Source organism: Myxine glutinosa, chromosome 9 (assembly GCF_964187855.1).
Source record: "Myxine glutinosa chromosome 9, kmMyxGlut1.1, whole genome shotgun sequence".
In the NCBI taxonomy this organism is placed as follows: Eukaryota; Metazoa; Chordata; class Myxini; order Myxiniformes; family Myxinidae; genus Myxine; species Myxine glutinosa.
Window position 1 is genome coordinate 119,292,147 of NC_136269.1, and position 24,658 is coordinate 119,316,804.

At 41.1% G+C, this 24,658-nt stretch overlaps 1 protein-coding gene across 1 annotated transcript in view; it reads right to left on the reverse strand.

Moving 5' to 3' along the window:
- Nucleotides 1-24,658, reverse strand: part of LOC137435031 (tyrosine-protein kinase receptor UFO) — a 150,725-nt gene that overhangs the window by 34,138 nt on the left and 91,929 nt on the right. The window contains exons 11-14 of the mRNA XM_068128399.2: nt 19,578-19,669; nt 12,401-12,496; nt 8,914-8,994; nt 6,665-6,757 (exon numbers count right to left, since the gene is read on the reverse strand). Coding sequence (XP_067984500.2) covers nt 6,665-6,757; nt 8,914-8,994; nt 12,401-12,496; nt 19,578-19,669 — 362 coding nt within the window. The remainder of the gene's footprint in view (nt 1-6,664; nt 6,758-8,913; nt 8,995-12,400; nt 12,497-19,577; nt 19,670-24,658) is intronic.

Consider the following 24,658-nt stretch of genomic DNA (forward strand, 5'->3'; position numbering starts at 1 on the left):
CAAACTTTTGAGTCTCACTATCTGCCATGATCTTTCCTGGGAAACCACATTTCCAAGCTGGCCTCCAAAGCCATTCGCCGACTAGGCATCCTCCGTCGTGCGAAGTCCTTTCTGGGCACTTCTGATCTCCTCACCACCTATAAGGCTTTCATCTCCAGCTCAATGGAATACTGCTCTCCCCTCTGGGCTGGTGCTCCTGCCTCACACCTAGCTCAACTTCACGCTGTTGAAACCAAAGCTTTCAGAATCATTGGTATCTCCCATGATGAAACTGATTCTGAGGGCCTTTCACTCTCTCACTGCAGGCAGGTTGGTGGTCTTTCTGTCTTCTACCGACTCCTCTCTGGCCTCAGTCCCCCTGCTCTGTCTGTGCTCTGTCCCCCAAATATTCCTGCAGGACACACAAGATCTGCCAGCAACCCTCTTCTGATGAAACTGCCTAAATCAAGACTCTCTGCTCACCTTCACTCTTACATTCCTCTATTTTCCCACCTCTGGAACAAACTCCCTCACTCTCTTCAATCCCACTCCTCCCTCCAGGTCTTTAAAACAGCTGTTCACCACCATCTCTCATCTTCCCCCATCCAAAACCTTGATTTTTTCTATCCCCGTTAAAGCACCCCAAATCCACCTCTTTCGATCTCCAACTTCTTTCCTGAAATTCCGAGTCGTGTTCATTTGCTTTATATCATGTATTCCCCCCTCCCCCCACCGCAACCCCCTGCCCCATGCACAGATCTCTCAATGTCCTTGTTCGTTCTCTACTGTTGTTGTGCTTGGATGCTTCCCTCTCTCTCGCCCTCTTGTCTCTCGCTCAATTTATTATAGCCGGCGAAGCCGGTGGTGTCAATAAACACGTACGTATTACGTCGAAAACCAGATTATGCCTTGGCTTGAGAATTCCGAAGCTCAATGGAGGCCGCCATCTTGCGGATGTGGAAGTGTGCATAACAAATTGAAAAACGTTCAATAGGAGTTTCTTTCACCCGTCTTTGTTTGATTCACATTCTTATGCACCTCCAATTTATTATTAATAGCCGGCAAAGCCGGTGTTGTCAATAAACGCGTACGTATTATGTCGAAAACCAGATTATGCCTTGGCTTGAGAATTCCGAAGCGCAATGGAGGCCGCCATCTTGCGGATGCGGAAGTATGCATAACAAATTGAAAACGTTCAATAGGAGTTTCTTTCACCCGTCTTTGTTTGATTCACAATCGTATGCACCTCTAATTTATTATTAAAATACTTTAAGACCAACCTCGGCCCGCACGGGCCTGGTTATCTTCAACGAAAAGCGTCACCAAACACCGGAACCAATGAGATTCGAGCATTTGAAAAAATATTTCTAAGACCAAATCACGCAATGGAGGCCGCCATCGACCGGATGCGGAAGTTTGCATAAAACAATTGCGAAAAAGTTCAATAGGAGTTTGTTTCACCCGTCGTTCTTTGATTCACAATCTAATGCACCTCTAATTTGTAATTAAAATACGTTAAAACCAACCTCGCTATCTTCAACGAAAATCGTCACCAAACACCGGAACCAATGAGATTCGAGCATTTGAAAAAATATTTTTTAAAAGCTTATTACGCGTTTCGGACGCTGAAAACGGCGTCAAATATTCTAAAATTGACGAATAATTATTTTTTAGAAATCTCGCGGCCGTCGGGGATAGTTTTTCACGGCCAGAAATACGGTATAAGCGGTTTACATAAAGAAAGAAAGCTCGGTTTGATTACCGACAGTCACACATTGCCGTTGCAACGGCGCTATCGTCTGATCTGTCGGCACTGATCTTACTGCAAGCGAACTTCTTCTGGTGGAGGAAGCTGCCGTGCCCAGAGAGAACCAGCCCTGACAGCGACTGAAGTTAGAAGACTACACACATACTGTGAAAACGTATGTTAGGCCCAGTTAAAATTTCTTAAAATAGGCCTTAAGCTAGCACATCGTATAGTTACTTTCTTAAGCTTCTTGTGACATTTATTGTATGTAGGTATTGGGGAGGACTGTCTGCTCTTCTCTTTTACCAAGTCTTACCAGGTACGGTACCGACACCGACCTACTATCAACTACCTAACCTAGTGATGCCATCGTGATGGGTAAAATAGTGGCAAGAGGCTTTGGCTTCGCCGGCTCATTGCGGCTTTGCAGTCGGGTACTAGTACGTTTTATGTATCCGTGCATGTTTTTTGTGTTTAATGTGTTAGCTCTTACCCGAGCCTCGACTTTGTGTACAATAAAAAAAAAAAATGAAACAGGTAGTTAGGATATTGTAGGCCTTCTCGGCACAGGTAAAATTAAAGGCTGGGAGTCATACGGCCCATCAAACCTGCGTCATATCTTCTCCTATTATGCTTTTAACATGATGTATTAATCAAAGTTGTACAGCACATCCCATTATTCTTTCCATCAATATAGTAGCGACAACTACTATAGGGTCAAAATGGAGCAACCCAAAAGATGACTTTTGTGAACTATACCATAGTATCCTTCACATCTGTAAGATAGAGGACAGTACTGCCCCTTATGAGACAATTTACCATATCTCAGCATTCAATGTGAAATAACGAAGCATTTCCACCGGAACTGTCAATATAAATGTTTTTTGCCAAAATGATCTAAATTTACTTCGAACTTTAAACAGTGAATTGTCTGGTGTTACTGGATGTGGTAACCACCGGAAATGAGACAGTCTCGACTCACTACCATCGCATGATTGTGTTGCTGTTAGGTATGTCAATAAGTTTCCTTCATGTTTGTGAATTCTACCGAGCGCTGTGAGGATGGTTGTGATACAAGATCGGAACTCTCTCATGCCATCATGTTGTATTCTGCAATACGGCAAAATCATCAAAGAAGGATGGAGTGCTTAACAACAGCACTTCCTGCTGGTGCCTTGCCAGCACTACATTTTGTAGTCATATTTAACAATGTCACTGCTGCCCGATGTCTACCAGTTCTCCGATCTTCCATTCTGGTCTGTATTATAGCGCTTCCATGAGCCTCAACCTTGTATACATAAAATAATGTGACATTTACCATCCTCGTGTGTGTACACTGGTTTAGAATAGGTAGACCGTATCCCTGCATGTCGTAAGAGGCGAATAAGAGGGTTGGCGTCAGGAAGGGCATCCGGCTATAAAAACATTGCCTCAAAAAGAGAACCATGACAATTGCAACTATATATGGGCAGGGTGCAGCCCGAAGTGGAGATCGGTTTCCGAGGTTTGGGATATGGAATGTAGGGACAATGACAGGGAGATCAGGAGAAGTGGTGGAAGTATTGGTCAGAAGAAGAGTGGACATATGTTGTGTGCAAGAGACGAGATGGAAGGGAAGTGGTGTGAGAATGGTGAAGGGTATGCAGGGACAGAAATACAAGTTTGTGTGGCAAGGGTGCCCGGAGGGCGTGAATGGTGTTGGTGTCCTGTTTTCTGAGGAGTTTGTAGACAGTGTGGTGAGTGTGACGAGAGTGAGTGATAGGTTGATGATGGTGAAAATGATGATTGGAAAGCTCTTGGTGAACGTCATCTCGGGATATGCTCCGCAGGTTTTTTTTTTGTTTGTTTTTGTTTTTTTTGTATACAAGATCGGATGGTTGGTCGGAGGTTGGTTGGTTGGTTGGTCGGAGGTTGGTTGGTCGGAGCGATGAAGAGAAGGACAAGTTCTGGTGTGCGATAGAGAAGCTGATGGAAAACGTGAAAGATGAGGAAGTTGTTGTGGTAGGAGGAGACCTAAATGGACATGTGGGAAGGAGTATGGACGGTTTTGAGGGAGTTCATGGGGGTGATGGATATGGTGTGAGAAATGGAGAAGGTGAAAGGATTTTGGAGTTTGCTGATGGAGCTGATTTCTTAATTTGTAATACTCAGTTCCAGAAAGACGATAATAAGCTTGTTACATACACGTCAGGTGGGTCGATGACAACCGTTGACTACCTGATGGTGCGTAGGCGAGATAGAGGGCACCTCCGGGACACAAAGGTGATCCCGGGGGAGGAGGCTGTTTCACAACACCACTTGGTTGTCTGCGACATAAGGGTGAAAGGTGCCAGGAGAGCTCGGCGGTGAAGTACCAACCGAGAATGAAGGTGTGGAGGTTGAAAGAGGTGACAGTAAGGGAGGCATTAAAAGAGAGGCTAAGTAGGGTAGAGGATGATGTGGTTGAGCTTGAAAGTGGTTGGATGTCAATTAAAGATAGTCTGTTCGGAGCCGTTGGTAAAGGACCACCGAGGCACTCGGAAACATGGTGGTGGGATGATGAAGTTGGAAAGACGATTGACGAGAAGAGGAAGAAGTTCAAGGGGTGGCAGAAGGCGAAGGGTACGGGAGTAGAAAAAGCAGAGCATGAAAGTTATAAGGCAGCCAAGAAGGCTGCAAAGAAAGAGGTAGCAAAGGTGCAGGAGGCATGGAGGAAAATGTTCGGAGAACGCTTGGATTCGGAAGAGTGTCAGAGCGGCATTCAGGATTGCAAAGCACATAGCGAAAGAGAGGTGTGATGTGATGGGGGTGAGTTGCTTGAAGGATGAAGTGGGACAAATCGTTGTGGACCCAGATGGAATTAAAGGAAGATGGAAAAGATATATGGAAATGCTGTTGAATACAGAGAATGAATGGGATGGCAACATAAAGAGTAACCCAGTTTTAGGACCGGCAGAGAAGATAACTGAGAAGGAAGTTGAGGAAGTGATAAAAGCAATGAAGAGTAGAAAAGCGGGAGGGCCGACGGGAGTTGTGGGAGATATGTTGAAGGCAGCAGGAAGTTGGGGTGTGAAGAGAATGACAGAGATTTATAATCTGGTGGTGAAAGAAGGCCGCATTCCAGTGGATTGGGAACTGAGTACCCTCGTCCCTCTATACAAGGGGAAAGGTGACCCTCTGGAGTGTGGCTCGTACCGAGCGATAAAGTTATTGGAGCATGGAATGAAGGTATTGGAAAGGGTGTTGGAGAGGAGGATAAGGAAGAAAGTGAAGATCGACGAAATGCAGTTTGGATTTATGCCAGGAAGAGGAACGACAGACGCGCTTTTTATTGTGAGGCAGTTGCAGGAGAAGTACATGGAGAAGAGGAAGAAGTTGTTTCTTGGGTTTGTTGATCTGGAGAAAGCATTCAATAGGGTTCCATGCGAAGTATTGACATGGACATTGAGGAAGTTACGAGTGGTGGAATGGTTGATCAGAGTAGTGATGGCAATGTACAAAAGAGCGCGCACAGCTGTAAGGACGAAGGACCGGAACAGTGGTGAGTTTAAGATGAAGGTGGGAGTGCATCAGGGGTCAGTACTAAGTCCACGACTATTTGTAGCTGTGATGGAGGTGCTGGCTCAGAACGTAAAGGAGGGTTTACCGTGGGAGTTGTTGTATGCAGATGATCTGGTGTTGATTGCGGAAAGTATGGATGGACTGAAGGAGAAGATGAACAAGTGGAAGGAATGTATGCAGACAAAAGGTCTGAAGGTGAATATCGGAAAGACGAAGGTGATGGTAAGTGGTAAAGCATGTGGTGAGGTGGAAAGAACTGGGAAGTGGCCCTGTGCTGTGTGCAGGAAGGGTGTCGGAGTGAACTCCATTCAATGTACAATGTGCGCTGAGTGGGTTCATCAAAAATGTAGTGGTCTGAGAGGGTCATTAACCAGTGTGGCAGCTACATTCAAATGTAAGGTGTGCACAGAGGGAGCTGCAGATGGAGGAAATGTTGAGTTGGATCTTGGAGACGGCGGGAAGCTGGAAGGTGTGAAAACATTTTGCTACTTCGGAGACATGCTGAATGGAGAAGGTGGATCAGACGCGGCAACGGTTGCTCGAGTGAGATGTGCATGGAAGAAGTTTCGGGAACTGAGTGGCATGCTGATGAGGAGGGGAGTGTCGTTGAAGCTGAAGGGAAAGGTGTATGCTGCATGTGTGAGAAGTGTTGTGATTTATGGGAGCGAGACATGGGTAATGAACGTAGAGCTGGAAAGGGTGGAAATGGGAACGGTTTGGTGGATGTGCGGAGTATCGTTGAGAGAGAGGAAGACAAATGATGAATTGCGAAAGATGATGGGAATAGAGCCTGTGATTTATGCTGTGAAGAGGAACAGGTTGAAATGATTTGGTCATGTGTTGAGGAAGGATGAAAGTGACTGGTTGAGAAGAGTGATGGAAATGAATCTAGAAGGAAGTAGAGGACGGGGAAGACCGAGAAAGACTTGGCTGAAGATGGTGGAAGAAGAAATGCGGGCAAGGGGGTCAACAAGGAGAGATGCAGAAAATAGGGCAAAATGGAGAAGATTGTCATGGGGCCCGCAAGGCTAACCCCCACTCTAGCAGGGAAAATGGCCTTAAAATGCATGTTATTGTTGTGTATTTACCATATTCAAGTTATGATCACGTGATAAAATGTGAATAATGCTAATGACTTACAATAAAACATACATTAACCGGACAACATCCAAAACCCGTAATGCACAGACAGGTTTCCAAAATGCATACTTATGGCCAAATCATAACATGGGGGAAAAAAAACAACCAAACTCTCTAATGTTGAGTAGGATATCCCCCACTTCGTCAAGCACAGCGAGTGAAACTTCAGTAAATGCCTAAAATAATAATTTTAATCCTTGGCATGGTATTTACAGGAAGTGAACATTTTGGTGTCATCAAATAATTATCAATACAAACCGAGGAGGCAAAGGACATTTGGATGATCAAATTCCTTCATTCGGACAGCTTCATTCAGGAAGTTTTCCAGATCCACCCGAGTGCAGATTTCCACTGCAGGGATGATACGCATCATGAGATTTGCAAAGTGGTTGCTTGGAAAAGTCACAATGAAGAGCTGGTAGATGATAATTTTCAGATGAAATATTATGTTAAGGTGGAATTTGAATTAATGTTTGGAATTTGAATTAATTTTAATTAATGGTGGAATGTTAAGGTGGAACATTTCATCATTTTGAATCAAACAAGGCCTATTGTACATCAACGAGTCATCCTATTTTATATATATATATATACAGTCACGTGAAAAAGTAAGTACACCCCATGTAAAGATTTGACTTTTTCAACATATTTCAACATACAGCCATTTGATCTTCATTTCAACAATATTGAAAGATAAAGGTGATATAACATAACAAATATCATGAAACATTTACATTTTGTAGTCCATTGTATAATTTAAATGAACATAAATGCAAATTTCGCATGTGGAAAAAGTAAGTACACCCTTGGCGCTAAAAGGTGGTATTGCCCCCTTTGGCAGAAACAACCTCAAGTAGGCGTTTCTTATAACTGTGTACCAGTCTCTGACATCGACTGGGAGAAATTTTTGCCCACTCCTCCATGCAGAATTCTTTCAGCTGTGCGATGTTTGAGGGGTTTCTTGCATGCACAGCTCGTTTCAAATCCCCCCACATCATCTCCATGGGATTTAGATCCGGGCTTTGACTTGGCCATTCCAGAACCCTCCATTTCTTTCTTTTCAGCCATTCCTTGGTGGATTTACTGGTATGTTTAGGGTCATTGTCATGTTGCAAGGTCCACCTTCGGTTGAGCTTCAACTTTCCGACAGATGGCCTCACATTATCCTCAAGCACCCTATGGTACAATGAAGAATTCATAGTGGATTCTATGATGGTGAGCTGCCCAGGCCCTGATGCAGCAAAGCTGCCCCAAACCATAATATTTCCACCACCATGCTTTGCAGTTGGTATCAGGTTCTTGTGGTCAAATGCTGCCTTTGGTTTTCACGAAACATGTTTTCTGGTACTATGGCCAAATAGCTCTACCTTTGACTCATCTGTCCAGAGCACATTGTTCCAGAAGTGCTGGTCTTTGCCTCGGTGTTCATTGTCAAACTTTAGTCTTGCCCTGATGTTCTTTCTGGACAGCAAAGGTTTCCCCCTGGCACACCTCCCATGTGGATCAAATTTGTGCAGCCTCTTTCTCATGGTAGACTCGTGCACTTTGACATCAACAGTGGCAAGAGCTACCTGTAGGTCCCGTGATGATATTCCGGGGTTCTTAGAGACTTCTTTCAGCATCTTGTGGTCTGATCTCGGGCTGAACTTGCTGGGGCGGCCTGGCCTGAACAAGTTGGCAGTTGTTTGGAATCTTCTCCACTTGTAGATGATCTTCCGGACAGTCGAATGATTGATTTCAAATTGTTTGAAGATTTTTTAAATCCCTTCCCAGACTCGTAGGCATCTATAACCTTCTTTCTGAAGGCCTCAGAGAGCTCTTTTGATCTAGGCATGGTGACGCCGCACACTTCAACAACAACGAGCAAACCAAACGAAATGTCTGAGGTTTAAATAAGACAGGTTCCTCCAAGATCCTCTCTAACGATCTTCTAACACCTCTCTAACACCTGAGCTGGTGCACCTGATTCTAATTTTAGGTATTTGAAGTAGTGATAAATGTAGGGGTGTACTTACTTTTTCCACATGCAAAATTTGCATTTATGTTTATTTAAATTATACAATGGACTACAAAATGTAAATGTTTCATGATATTTGTTATATTATATCACCTTTATCTCTCAATATTGTTGAAATGAAGATCAAATAGCTGTATGTTGAAATATGTTGAAAAAGTCAAAACTTTACATGGGGTGTACTTACTTTTTCACGTGACTGTATATATATATACACCCATATATATACTGTAAATATATATATATATACACACTGTGAAACACCAGGATGGCAGTTTGTAGTTTGATGAGATGCAAACACAGGCACCTTCTGATAATTTTTAAATGCTGATCATAAAGCAAGGAAGCAGCACATGCTTACCTTTGCCTCCATAATCCCCTGCTTTAATATCCAGGGCTTTCCATTGACATAGACCATTATGCTTTCGATGTGTTTGTAATGGTTCCGCATACCCCAAAATGTTCTCCATAAATTACACAATGAGAAACTCACTTTTCATTGTTTTCACAGCCACCTTAACGTCAGCTCCATCGCTTTGCCTCAGCTTGCCTTCGATGACAGATCCGAACTCTCCTGAAGCCGAGGGACCAATAATTCATGTCAGCCATGGCAAATGCAAACCTCCATATGTTCAAATTGAAGATACTAGGGCATGCCCGTACTATATCTATATCTAAAATTATATCCCCCCCCTCTATTTACATGAAATGGTTTGGTCCAAAGCGAACGGCTTGCGAGTGGTGACAATCCCCCCCCTCTATTTACATGCAATGGTTTGGTCCAAAGCGAACGGCTTCCGGAGTTTGGTAAAGAAATCGCCATCGCGTGCACAAACGCGCAGGAAAGCGAATGAATCGCAAATTCGTTTTTATTAGTTGTAAAACATAGTTTAACGCCAACATAGTTTGCAAACGTGAAATAAATGAATACGCTCTCAAATGTGCCATCCGAGGCAGAGTGTGCCCGCCACGTTCGGCACACGCGATCGTTCGCTGCTCTCTGATTGGTTGAATCGTTTTTTGGACATAGCTCGGTAAGTAATTGTCCGATTAATATGAAACCTTGAAAAGGCACATCCTCGGGTCCCCAGCAATATACCTGGCAAGTTAAAAGTATATCGGACCCGTGGTTGTCGAGAAACAGCGGTCACAGACAAACAGACAAACGTACAAACGTACAAACGTACAGACAGAGATTACTGGAATTATAGATAGATTATATGTTACAAGCTTGGGAATCAGGGTGAGGAGGGCAGGGGGACACAGCATTATGAAGTGTGATGTGGACATCTAGTGTATGCAAGCACAGTCGTGGCCAACAACATTGGCACCCTTGCATTTTTTTCAAATAACTCACAATTTTCTCTAAAAATAAGTTGAACATAAATATTTCGTCTCCACAATTCTTTATTTCACTGTTAATATTACAGAACCTTTTTTAAATTCAGAACTTGATATATCCTTTTAAATAAGAATATAAAAAGAAATGGCATTGACAAAATTATTGACACCCTGGACTTGTTTTCAATGGGATTTAGATCTGGACTCATTCCTAGCCACTTCAGAACAGTCCAGCGTTTTGTCTGGAACCATTCCTGGGTGCTCTTTGAAGTGTGTTTGGGGTCATTGACCTGCTGCAAGACCCATGAGCTTCGACGAAGACCCAGCTTTCTGACACTGGGTTGAACATTGCGCTCCAAAATGCCTTGGTATCTCTTTTGCTCTTTTGAAAAGGTGTTCTTTTCTTTGAAGGTTTCATTTTGTTTTCTGTAAACATAGAGATGATGTGCTTTACCCAAAAGCTCTAATTTGGTCTCACCTGTCCACAGCACATTCTCCCAGAAGGATTTTGGGTTGTTCAGGTGTGTTTTGGAAAACTTCAGTCTGGCTTTCTTTTGTCTCTCTCTCAGCAGTGGGGTCCTCCTGGGTCTCCTACCATAGAACCCCCTTTCAATGAGTTGGCGATGTATGGTGCGAGTTGAATCTGTCGTACCTTGTGTCTGAAGGTCAGCTTGAATCTGTATGGAAGTTGATCCAGGTGCAAGGGTGCCAATATTTTTTGCCAAGACTAGGTATGATAAATAATTGGAATATTTGTAGTGGGTGTAGGATACAAGTTCTGACATTCCAGGGAAAGAAGCATTTTGATATTCAGTGACTGCAGATTCTACCTTATCAAACGTTCAAAGTGGTAAAAAGGGAAGATTATTAATAAGCTGTTAACTTCATCCCTTGCATTTCCGTTTGCACAGCTGTGCTTTTGCATCACTCTGGAGAGGATGAATCACAAGTAAAACTTTTAAAGACTAATCTGTTTGCTGCCTGGATAGCTTGGGGTTGCACAGACCTATTGTGGCACCAGGAGGAGCACAACCTGCATGAATAATGGAGGCAATCAGAAGGGGAGAATAACACTGACATCGTAACCCTCCAATGGGATTTTGTTCTTTTGCGAATAATTGGTCATTTTAGTCTAAAGTCTTTACCCAGCCCATATACATGCCATGTTTTACGGGAGCCAGGCACCGCTATGGAAACTAAGCAACGCAATGGGAGCCAAGCACCACCATGGGAGTCAGGCACTATGATAGGAGCCGAGAAAATATTACACAGCGAGATAAATCTACACATGATGGCTACTCAGATTATGTGGCGAGCCTCATGAGCATGGAGAGTCTATCCAAATGACCTCCTCCATAGCCTGTTCATTGTGAGAGCATCCTGTGCCTGGGCCATATCATGCATGTGGATAAAACAGCGGTTGTTGAAAGCCTTGTAGGTGGATAGGAGCTCAGGTGTGCCAAGGAAGGACTTTGCACGATGGAGGATGCCCAGTCGGTGGCTGGCTTTGGAGGCCATCTTTAAAATGTGGCTTGCCCAAGAGAGATCATGGCTGAAAGTGAGACCCAAGAATATGAGTGACTGGACGTCTTTGAGAGGGTTGTTGAGAAAGTAGATAAGAGGGTTTGCGGAACGGTGCTTTTGGACACCACGAGATCTTAAATGTCCACCAACTACTGCTAATAGACGGGACACCCAGTTAAATGTCTATCCGAGGACGGAAGCACCCTGTCTGCGAAACACCAACATGACAGTTTATTGCTAGGCCGGGATTTGAACCAAGGCTAGGCAGGCGAGTGCACATCTCTCCAAGCTCCTACCAGCCTTGAATGAAGATTTTATCGGTTAATAGATACATAATTTATTTTTTGTAGCATTGCTTCACTCAAGATAATCTGTGCACATTGACGATTCAAAGGGCGGATTACCTCTTGAATGTAAAGTAAATTACCTGATCGCAGAACTCTTTCCAGTCAACCGGCTTGCCCTATGTTCACAGTGGAAATGGCAAAATTGTCATTGGGATCGTTGAATCCATGTCATGCTTCCCCTGACTCATGACATGTAGTTCGCCTGTTATGCCTCCCTCCTTTCTTCCGATTCCCATACAAGTTTCAAATTTTAAAGATGGAAATTATGAGGTTTCTTGCGATGCTGGCCTAGAGGTCTAATAATCCCATACTGGCCTGGAAGCATATTGTTCGAACTCAGGTTTTTATTGTAATTGATCTTTCCATCACCATATATGTAACATGTTAATAAAACTGAGGGGCACAACTTGAATACAACGAGAGCAAGAATGGAAGTGAGTAGGTATGTGGAATAGCTTTGAAGAAAAAGGTTTAATAATGGATGTCTACTTGTCTGTCAATACGTTAATGGCTGTTTCTATTTGCAGATGGATGATTCTCATGTAATGGATGATTTATGCATGTGCTGTGGCTTCTCGTGTGTGCATTTCAGGATGGATTATCAAGAATTCCTCCCCCCCCCACCCCCCCTGCACCCCATCATCGACATTTCCTTACATTGCATCCATAACAAATTGTGGATGCACAACTAAAATTTAATTAATTAATTAATTAATAAACCATGAAACCCATGAAGAGTAGCATTTCACAATCCGAATGCAGACTCACCTTCGCCGAGCTCCTTGCCAAGACTCAGCCGAGACCTGTCCACCATGACGTCTTGCAACCGATCATGGAACTCCTCTCGGAATCCGAACCAGTGCACTGGAAGATGCACAATGCAAGGAAAACATCAGCACAGGATTGCTGTTTACCAACAACAATCACCACCATGATGGGCCTAAATAAATAATGGTAACTCATCGACAAAGGCTGCAAGATATTGGTTTTGTAAAGAATTCATTGTATAAATGTACGTAAATTCACACAAGTCTCTTATTTGCTAAAAAGGATGCACAAGCTTCTTTAACTAATTATTTACATTTTAATCCTTTAAAAATGAACCAGTTGATAATGTCCCCTCGATGGTCTTTGCCAGACTTGGATGAGATTATAAATCATTACGAGGGATTGATCTATTTCTGAACCATCCCCTAGCTAAACGATCACAACAAAAACTAGATGGTATTCATAGCATACTTATCCTGTGCAGTCAACTTGTTGCGAGCCAACTCTTCTGTTTTTGAACATTTCTTTTTCTTTGATCCAATATGGCTGCCAGACTACGTCAGCGATGACATCATAAATTTATATTCTCTAATATAATTGTTGCATAGATCACGCTCAATACATTTCAAACTGATCAGACTAAGCGTTGTCCCTGTCGAATTATGACATCATAATTATGGCACTAATGACGTCATCGTTAACAACACCTATTCCTCATACAGAGTTCTTTACAATGAGCCACGTTTCAATTTTTTCCATGCAGCGATTTTGGAGATATAGAGGTCCACCATTTTTCGGTTTTTCCAAGATGGCGCCTGTACCACATGACCTATGACGTCATGATTATCATTAAAATATTCTACATGAGGAGGTGCTCCTATGGTGAAAATTTCGTGCCCATCAGACCAACAGTGGCTGAGAAAAAAAATTCTCAATGATCGGATAAGTGTTGTACTTGTCGAATTATGACGTCATAACGAAGGCACCGATGACATCATCATTAACATATCTTATTCCCCAAGAGCAGTACTTGTCAATGAGCCATGTTTCAATTTTTTCCATGGAGCAGTTTCGGAGATATAGAGATGCAACTTTTTTCGATTTTTTCTAAGATGGCGTCTGTACCACGTGACCTATGACATTATAATTATCATTGAAAAATTATACAGGAGGAGCCGCACATATTCTGAAAATTTCGTGTCCATCGAACTAACAGTTCTTCTGTTGTGCCAACAGACTAACAGTTAATTGGCATGCCGGGTCCATCGGATGAACAGTTAATTTGTAAAAATTTCTAAAAACATGTTTTTCACTTTGTCATTATGGGCTATTTTATATCCCAAACATTAACCGTAGCATTTATTCACTACTATATTTTCAATTTTCATATGTTATATCATTTCATTCCTGCAAATTAAATTGAAATAAAACAAGTGAAACCTAACAAATAAAACATTTTCCTAAACTAGAACCGATTCAGTAGAGTGCATACCTCCACCAGCCTGAACAGTTTGTTTTTTATTCCACCAATAGACCGGATCTGGATTCGGACCTGAAACAAAATCTAATCCGCTTGTTCTTGTCACTTAGACAACCCATCCACCAAGTTTTGTCATAATCTGTTGTCAACTTTTAAAAATATAGTGCTATGAGCAAACCCTTAAATATCGCAGGGATTATATTCTGGAAAACGGCACTATATTCAAACCCGTGATAGTTAAAACCAAGTTCCTATGGGAAAAAGGGGGTTCGGTTCCTGGACTTTGGGAAAATGTAGGGGAAGGTCGGCAGCAGCCAAAAATAAGCATCATAATCACAATGAGAACAGCACTCGAAAGAGCACATACCTCCACCTGGCTGAACAGTTTACATTTTGTATCACATTAATAGGCTGGATCTGGATTCGGACCTGAACCAAAAATTTAATCTGCTTGTTCTTGTCACCTACACAACTCATCCTCCAAGTTTTGAAATATCAAGCTATATATCGTTGTTTGACCCTATCTCTCAATGGTGAAGAATCACTTTAAAAATTAAAAAAAATTCTCAGATCAACATCTGGATCTTCACCAAAATCCAATCAATTCGTCCTCGTCACACATCCTACCTGTCCAACCAATTTCGTCCAAAGCCGTCCACAGCTTTTTGAGATATCCTGCTATGTATCGTTTTTGCCCCATCTCACTCATCTCTCAGTGGTGAAGAATCTCTTAAAAATCAGTGTGAAGGGACCCTTTAGTGTGAAGTCGTCCTGTTTTTAGCTCACCTGGAACGAAATACAGGCGAGCTTATGCGATGGCGCATTGTCCGTCCGTCAGTCCGTCTGTCGGTAAACACTTGAAACTTCTCTGAAACCGCTGATGGGATTGTGACCAAACTTGACACAAATTATATTTGTTGTGGTGTGACTAAAATTTGTTCACATCATTATATTTTTAAAATGGTGTTGGCTTAGTGGTTAGGGTGCCAGCTTGGGATCCCAGGATCCTGGGTTCGAATCCCGGTCCATCGCTGAATTAACGCCAGGGGGTTTGACTCAACCTGTCATCCTTCCGAGGTCGGCAAATAGAGTACCAGCTTGCTGGGATGAATGATCACGGTGTGTACCCCGATTTAGAATAAGTACACCGTATCCCTGCACATCGTAAGAGCGTGACCAAGGGTTGGCGTCAGGAAGGCCATCCGGCCATAAAAACATTGCCTCAAACAGGGAACCATGATTGTCATGGGGCCCGCAAGGCTAACCCCCACTCTAGCGGGGAAAATGGCCTTAAAACGATCATTCATTATATTAAAAAAATAAAAAAACAAGCAAAGATATATTCAAAGTACACCGCCCCCGTGCCAAATAATTAAATATCCTACAGCGCGGCATTGCCGGGGCGCCTCCGGCGCCCGGCAATACCGCAGTGGAGCTCATAGAGGCGGCATTGGGAGGGAGACCTGTACACTAATTGATTGATTAATTGTATAATTAAAATTAATAAAAGATTATCACAAAATAATTTCTTAATCAATTGGCTAATAGCATAACTAAACCACAAGTGCTTCATCCGAAGATGTATCTTTTAGAAATTTAATTAAATAAGTCATTAATAAAAAATTAAATAATTAATTGATTCACCAATAAATAATTAATCGATTAAATGATTAATCAATAAATCAAAAATATCCTTCATAGCCACATCACTTGGTCACTGTCATGTCCAAATATTAGCTTCCCAGCTCAAAAGGTGCCTGAGATATTGGCCAAATGAGAAAGAAAATAAATAAATGATTAATAATGAAAATAAATAAATAATAATCATTAAAAAATTGCATTATCAATCAATTCGGTCACAGAACACATAAATCACCACCATTTCATCAGAATCTGTAACTGGGGAAAAAAAAAAAATTTGACATTAATCAAATAATTAAATAATTAATCGATTAATTGATTAATTAATAATTGATTAATCAATAAATCAAAAATATCCTTGATAGCCACATCACTTGGTCACTCATGTCCAAATATTAGCTTCTGAGCTCAAAAGGTGCCTGAGATATTGGCCAAATGAGAAAGAAGATAAATAAATGATTAATAATGAAAATAAATAAATAATAATCATAAAAAATTAAATTATTAATCAATTCGGTCAGAGAACAAATAAACCACCACCATTTCATCAGAATCTGTAACTTTAAAAAAATTAATTTCTTTGTCATTAATCAAATAATTAAATAATTAAAAAAAAAAAAATAATAATAATCATAAAAAAATTAAATTATTAATCAATTCGGTCAGAGAACACATAAACCACCACCATTTCATCAGAATCTGTAACTTCAAAAAAAAAATTTTTTAGTCATTAATCGAATAATTAAATAACTAATCGATTAATTGATTAATTAATTAATAAATCAAAAATAGCCTTTGCAGCCAAATCACCTGGTCATTGGCATGTCCAAATATCAGCTTCCTAACTCAAAAGTCAGAAGAGAAAGGAAATTTAATTAATTAAAGAAGTACTCAATTAATCGCTAATAATTAAATAACTCCTCAATTAATTGATTAATCAAAAAACAAAAAATACAGTTTTTGACAAAGGACTTGCTCACTATTGTGCCGAAATTTCAGCTTCCTAGCTCAAAGGATGGCTGAGATATCGTCCGGACAAACAAATAAGAAAGAAAACAAGAAAACAACCAGAGTGAAAACTGAGTACTCCCTTTCAGCGTGCGTCACTGCCGAGCCCCCTTCGGTGCCCAGCAATGACGATTTGCAATGCCTGGAGATGGCATAGGAAAGGTGCAGTGTACAATACAAAAATCGGGGTCTAAGGTGGTCTACCGGGGGTCAAAGTGGATCCAGGTTTGACCCCGCAAAATAGGAATTTGCTTTTTCCTCTGAAACTACACACACTATTTTGATGAAACTTTACCACAACCTTCACCACCCGTGATGTACCAAAGTTTGTTCCTGGCATTTAAAAAAAATTGCCCCTTTGTAGGTATACGGGGGGGTTGTCCCCCAAAATAGGTATTTGCTTTCTTCTCAGAAATGACACATGCAATTCTGATGAAACTTGACCACAACCTTAATCACCCGTGTTGTACCAAAGTTAGTTCCTGGCATTTAAAAAAATCGGGGTCTAAGGTGGCATATGATGGTGTGGGGGGGGGGGGGCTTGCTCCCCAAAATAGGTATTTGCTTTTCTCTTAGAACCTACACACACAATTTTGATGAAACTTCACCACAACCTTCGTCATCCATGATGTACCAACGTTTGTTTAAGGCATTGGAAAAATTTGGGCCTGAGGAAGTACGGAGTGGGAGGGGCTGAGGGGGTTGCCCACAATGGAGTGGGAAGGGGGGGGGGGGAGGGGTTGCCCCCCAAAATAGGTATTTTTTTCTTTGTTTGTTTAAAGTCTTATGATTATGTTAGCATGATTCTAGATGCTGCCCTGTCTTCTAGCAACCATTGAAATTGGTTTAAAATATCTTTAGTCAGTGCAGTATACTGTTTATTCTACCAGGTGAGCACCAGGTGTATTTGCCCCTATGTTTTACATGCGTCGTGAAAGACAGCATAGTTTAGGTGGGGATGGTTAGCTGAGGAAGTGTAATCCGTCCATAACTGTGAGATATCTTGTTCACAGACAGACAAACAGACAGGTAAGAAAACATAACCAACGTAGGTAACGTTACTGCGGCCAAACTACATTGCAGCCTTTTTCGATATCATGATAGAAAGGTTTGACCGTTCATGGAGCAAATAATGTTAAAAAGAAAAATAAAGAAAAAAAAAACAAAAAAAACTTTTTTTCTCATTCTCTGTAAATGATCACTGAAAAGATGAATGACTTAAGAACTACATGAAAACAAAAGCATGTAAAAGTAATTTGTATCAGGATCCACTCCTGGCAAACGCAAAAGGAAGGAAACGTGGAATTGCTTTATCATCTTCAATAAGCGGCGACATGTTCACCTTACTTGGCCCTGAGCCCAACCCTGATGTTCGCCTCACAGACGATCACTGCAAAAAGTATTTCACTTGAGAATATTGGAAATATTTTTATTTTATTTTTATAATTATTTTTTTCAACAGCTCTGCTCCAGTTGAGTTGAACAATTGAATGAATGAATGAATGAATGATCGTTTTAAGGCCATTTTCCCTGCTAGAGCGGGGGTTAGCCTTGCGGGCGGGCCCCATGACAATCATGGTTCCCTGTTTGAGGCAATGTTTTTATGGCCGGATGCCCTTCCTGACGCCAACCCTTGGTCACCTCTTACGATGCGCAGGGATACGGTGTACCTATTCTAAATCGGGGTACACACCGTGATCATTCATCCCAGCAAGCCGGTACTCAATTTGCCGACCTCGGAAGGATGACAGGCTGAGTCAACCCCCCTGGCGTTAATTCAGCGATCGATCGGGATTCGAACCCAGGATCCTAGGATCCCAAGCCGGCACCCTAACCGCTAAGCCAACACCAGGCTATTGAGTTGAACAATGCCATTTCCAAAATTAGAATCCACACCAAATATCGATCCCGTGCTCTTTGAAACTGCTGGCAGGTACATCCTCTATTACCAGGCCATTGTTGTTCAACAATTATGCAAAACAATGACCATTTATCCATGAGATCACGTATCAATTACCGATGATTGCTTTCGTAAATATATTCATAAGATACATTGAACATTCGGGAGCACGGACAATGTGACGGAGGCAATGCAAAGCTTGAGGGAGGAAATAAACATTACACGTGACCTTCAGGTTCTGGAAATTATGATTGGATGTATCACAAACTGGAGATAAGGAATAAATCAATCTTGTTCCACTTCTGTTTACATCCCATATTTTTGGGCCTATACAAGTCGATGTGGAATACAAGTCGAATTGACTAATTTTGCCATTTTGCCGGTCCCTTACACATTTCTCACTGACACTATTTCCAGTGTGCTGCCATATTCCCGCCATTTTCCTCAGCGAACTTAACTTCGAACTTAAAAGCTGCCGTATACGTGTTCCGTAACTTTACGGGAGGCATTTTGAGATGACGTAGCAAGGATGGATACATGTGATTTGGATTAAAAAGGATGGATCAAACGTAATCTATGGTGTGCTCGTTTTTCATTGGTTAACATCGCATGCATCAGTGATCGGATTCACGATTAATTGCTCACCCAAATCGGCAAACGTTCTGTGCTGTGGTTTCTGTCGTGTTCTAAATTATTAATGATAATAATTATGCAATTTATTTGAGAAAATATCACGCTTTGCAATTTAAAAAAAAAAAAAAAAAAAAAAAAAATCTTTTTTACCTTTCAATGTCTTAAACTTAAACCAAAGACAAGTCGATTCCTTTCTTTTCTTTTTGTATACAAGATCGAGGCTCGTGTAAGAGCTAACATCAATCATAAAAAAAAACAAAAAAAAAACGGACACACAAAATATACAATAAAGGGAGCGGGAGACAAGATGGGGAGAGAGACGGAAGCACACAAGTACAACAGCAGAGAACAGCGACATCGGGAGATCTGTGGGAGGGAGAGGGCTTGGGGGGAGGAGGCATGGAAAAGCGGGAGTGGGAGGGTGGAAATACGGATTATGAGTAGAAGTCGAAGTCTGGACTTCCGAAAGGAAAACAAGTATTGACTTATACGTCAAAAATACGGTATGTACTCACAGGCAGCATCTAAGGGGGTCCTGCAATAAGACTTCTTCACTCTGTACCATACAAGAGGTTGTTCTGAGTCTGCCATCGGTGAAAAGGCACTCCTAAAAAAAAAAAATTGTAATAAATATTAATAAACAAGTCGATGTTGGGTCTACTGCAAAAACGACTATAATGTAAAAATGTCAAAAAGATTACTGTTGAGATACGGAAATAGCTAAATCAGAACAATAAATATTAAACTGCAGAAGTTTGTCATCAACTTCCGAATACAATAAACGGAGTTGTTCAACAGTGAAACAAATCCTTCAAATTATTATTATTATTTTTTTTGGATAAAAGATCGAGGCTCGTGTAAGAGCTAACATCAATCACAAAAAAAAATAACGGACACACAAAACGTACAATAAAGGGAGCGGGAGACAAGATGTGGAGAGAGAGGGAAGCACACAAGTACAACAGTAGAGAACAGCGACATCGGGAGATCTGAGGGAGGGAGAGGGCTTGGGGAGAGGAGGCATGGGAAGGGGGTGGGGTGGGAGAGGTGTAAAACACATGGACACTGCTAGAACTTCCAGGAAAGAAGTCGGTATTTCAAAAAAAAAAAGGATCTGGGGTGAATTAACTGGGGTAGAAAAGATCAAGGTTTTGGAAGGGGGAAGATAAGAGATGGTGGTGAACAGCTGTTTTAAAGACCTGGAGGGTGGAGTGGGATTGAAGAGAGTGAGGGAGTTTGTTCCAGAAGCAGGAGAAAAGAGGAATGAAGGAGTGAAGGTGAGCAGAGAGTCTTGATTGTGGCAGTTTAACCATAAGAGGGTTGCAGGCAGATCTTGTGCGACCTGTAGGAATATTTGGGGGACAGAGCTAGGGGAGCAAGGCAGGAGAGGAGTCGTTAGAAGACAGAAAGACCACCAACCTGCCTGCGGTGAGTGAGTGAGAGGCCCTTGGAGTTAGCTTCATCGTGGGAGATTCCAATGATTCTGAACGCTTTGGTTTCAACAGCGTGAAGACGAGCTAGGTGTGAGGCAGGAGCACCAGCCCAGAGGGGAGAGCAGTATTCCATTGAACTTCAGATGAAAGCCTTGTATGTGGTGAGGAGCTCAGGTGTGCCAAGGAAGGACTTTGCACGACGGAGGATGCCCAGTCGGCGACTGGCTTTGGAGGCCAGCTTGGGAATGTGGTTTTCCCAGGAAAGACCGTGGCAGATAGTGAGACCCAAAAGCTTGATTTGAACTTATCACCGAATCAAAGTCTCGGTTTGATTTCAGGCCTTTGAAATAAGCTCAGATTTTGATGCCACTGCATAGGTTGCCCAACCAAAAACAACGGGAGAACTAGAGAGTTCGTAGAACACCTTATCCCACACCGTGCTGAGAAAAAGGATGTGCGAAGGGTATTTTAAATTCTTGCTTTACATTTCCGAGAACGATCTGCGCTTGTGAACCTTGCATAACAGGGTGATGGTAACCACACATCGCTATACACATTTGTCAGAATCTTAAACAGTAATTCTGCCCTCAGGGCATGACAGCATGGATGCTGATTCTCATGGTACCTCTGCACTCAGGGCATTAATATTTTGTCCAATTACAGTGAAACGGAAGTGCTTTGAAAGTGCTAAGAAGGTGATTTGTGTTCTACAGTGTTCAAGTATATAATTAAATTGAAATAAAATTAAGATTTTACAGATTGTAGGAAAATAAATATTTGGGAGTTTACCGCCGTTGATGCAGCGTCTTTTACACCACCTTATTTGCCATGTTCCATTAGTTATTCGTTCCTGTTGTTTTTGTCCTTTATGATGTCCTTAAAAACAGGAAGTTTTCTGTTTGGAATGTTTTTCGATTCATGTTCCGATTCGTGTTCAAAATATAACATTCAATTATATATTGAAATCACGTTGTTCCTCGATCATAAACTGACGTTTTAGGCAGATAGAAGTTAACCAATTGCTGAACCCCGCTTTTCGCTTTGCGTGCGCGGGGTAACTCCCCGACTCAGATGCAAATCTGTAAACTTTATCCAAACACGACAGCTGCAGTGAATCTTCCTGTGGATTCCTGCAGGAATGCTGTTCCTGCTGTGGGTGGATGTTCATGTTGTTCCAAAACATTCCACAGATGCTTCACGGCAATGTCAGGAGATTGCGATAGCCAGAGGTATGAGATTGGTAACATACACTTCAAACCAGTATTGCATGTTTTGCACACCGGCTCACGGTTGGCTGAGATGCGTAAAGAGCAACATTAAAGGACAAGCATACCTTATCACACCTCGTCTTGTGTATTCAGAAAGGTACATCTACATTCCCATCACATCACACTCCGGCACGTTTTTAGTCCACTGGAGGTCCGGGCCTCGCACAACTCACATTCGGGGTATTGGCAAACCCGCCACACTTTGGCGGGAGAGTTCGGGTGGGAATTTGTAATTTGTTCAGGATGTCGGTGATAACTCGCCTTTGTGAAGAACACGGTGGGATCTTTACTGTTAACCAACAAATGCTGGCAGACGGGACATCCAGGTTATCATCCATCTCAGGGATGACACAATGTGACGCAATACCCAACCTGTAAATCACTAATGTGACGATATAATCCGATGAACCCAAGTTACACAACTCAACACCACCTCTGCAACATCCTGTCGGACCTGCGTTCCTACTCTCATTCATTCAGACTTCTTCATTAATGATATTTAGATCGTGCGTACAGATGTGCGACTTGCTCTTCATGGTACTACCTGTGGCAGATTTGAACTGTGGAAGTGTAGATGCTCGTTTCGTCATAATTGATTAAATAAAATGAAACTTCTTGGCTGTAAGGAGGTCGAAAATGGCTGTTTCTCTTAAACTCCATATTAGCCCCTGATGGGCCATTTAAACAAGTCTTTTCGATCCTCCATAATTTTATTATCACTTATAAGTGGATTATAATTCACTATATACTCTTTTTGTATCACAAATGAAATAAATATCTATTAGTGGGACATAAATGTACTGGAGGCATTTAGAATCTGGGTTGTGGGTAAAACACATTGTATCGAGCAATCAACCTTGGTAAAAAGTATTTTTATGTGACATCTGCGAGGGGATAACAATGAGTGCCTTCTATAGCACATAGTCATAAAATCTGTTCACGCCACTCTCTTATTGGATGAACTGCAAGAACTTTTACTTTGTATGATTCCCAAGCTCTGATTGGATAACTACTCCAAGAACTCTTTTTGTATCTTTTAATTTCCTCAATGTCCTTATCAGGATGTGCGTCATATCCTGTTAACCCTTATAAAGTACATTGCCAAATAATTAATCCTGTCAACCCCAATAAAATACAGACAAATAATTAATCTGGGTAACCCCTATAAATTACATTGACAAATAATTAATCCTGTTAACCCCTATAAATTACATTGAATGAATGAATGAATCTGGGTAACCCCTATAAATTACATTGACAAATAATTAATCCTGTTAACCCCTATAAATTACATTGACAAATAATTAATCCTGTTAACCCCTATAAATTACATTGACAAATAATTAATCCTGTTAACACCTATAAATTACATTGACAAATAATTAATCCTGTTAACACCTATAAAATATATTGATAAATAATTAATCCTGTTAACCCCTATAAATTTCATTGACAAATAATTAATCCTGTTAACACCGATAAAATATATTGATAAATAATTAATCCTGTTAACCCCGATAAATTACATTGACAAACAAGCGTTACGCCTCGGTCCCCCGTCGGTGAAGTGATGTGAGTTGACAAAGTGGAAGACGCAAGGCGGCCATCTTGGATTTTGACGTGGTGACCCAATTTTAAATAGCGTTCTCCCTTATGCGTAGATACACCCACACACCAGATTAGAAGTTAGTAGTTCGTTTATTTTTCAAGATATTTCGCTCACAAGGTTCAGACATATATATGGTGGCGGCCATCTTGGATTTTGACGTGGCGACCCAATTTTCAATAGCGTTCTTCCTTATGCCTAGATACACCCACACACCAGATTAGAAGTTAGTACTTCGCTTATTTTTCAAGATATTCCGCTCACAAGGTTCAGACATACATGGCGTCAGACATACATGGCGGCGGCCATCCTGGATTTTGACGTGGGTTGCACCCACACACCAAATTAGAATTCGCTCCTTCGCTTACGCATGCACGCACGCACGTATGCCCGCATGTACGCACGGACACACGGACGGAGGGGAAAACCATAGTCCCCATTCGCTCCGCGGTGCGACGGGGGACAATAATTTATCCTGTTAACACCTATAAAATATATTGATAAATAATTAATCCTGTTAAAAAATAAAAAATACATTGACAAATAATTAATCCTGTTAACCCCTATAAATTACATTGACAAATAATTAATCCTGTTAACCCTGATAAAATATATTGATAAATAATTAATCCTGTTAACCCCTATAAAATACATTGACAAATAATTAATCCTGTTAACCCCTATAAATTACATTGACAAATAATTAATCCTGTTAACCCTGATAAAATATATTGATAAATAATTAATCCTGTTAACCCCTATAAAATACATTGACAAATAATTAATCCTGTTAACCCCTATAAAATACATTGACAAATAATTAGTCCTGTTAACCCTGATAAAATATATTGATAAATAATTAATCCTGTTAACCCCTATAAAATACATTGACAAATAATTAATCCTGTTAACCCCGATAAATTACATTGACAAATAATTAATCCTGTTAACCCCTATAAATTACATTGACAAATAATTAATCCTGTTAACCCTGATAAATTACATTGACAAATAATTAATCCTGTTAACCCCTATAAATTACATTGACAAATAATTAATCCTGTTAACCCTGATAAAATATATTGATAAATAATTAATCCTGTTAACCCCTATAAAATACATTGACAAATAATTAATCCTGTTAACCCCTATAAAATACATTGACAAATAATTAATCCTGTTAACCCTGATAAAATATATTGATAAATAATTAATCCTGTTAACCCCTATAAAATACATTGACAAATAATTAATCCTGTTAACCCCGATAAATTACATTGACAAATAAT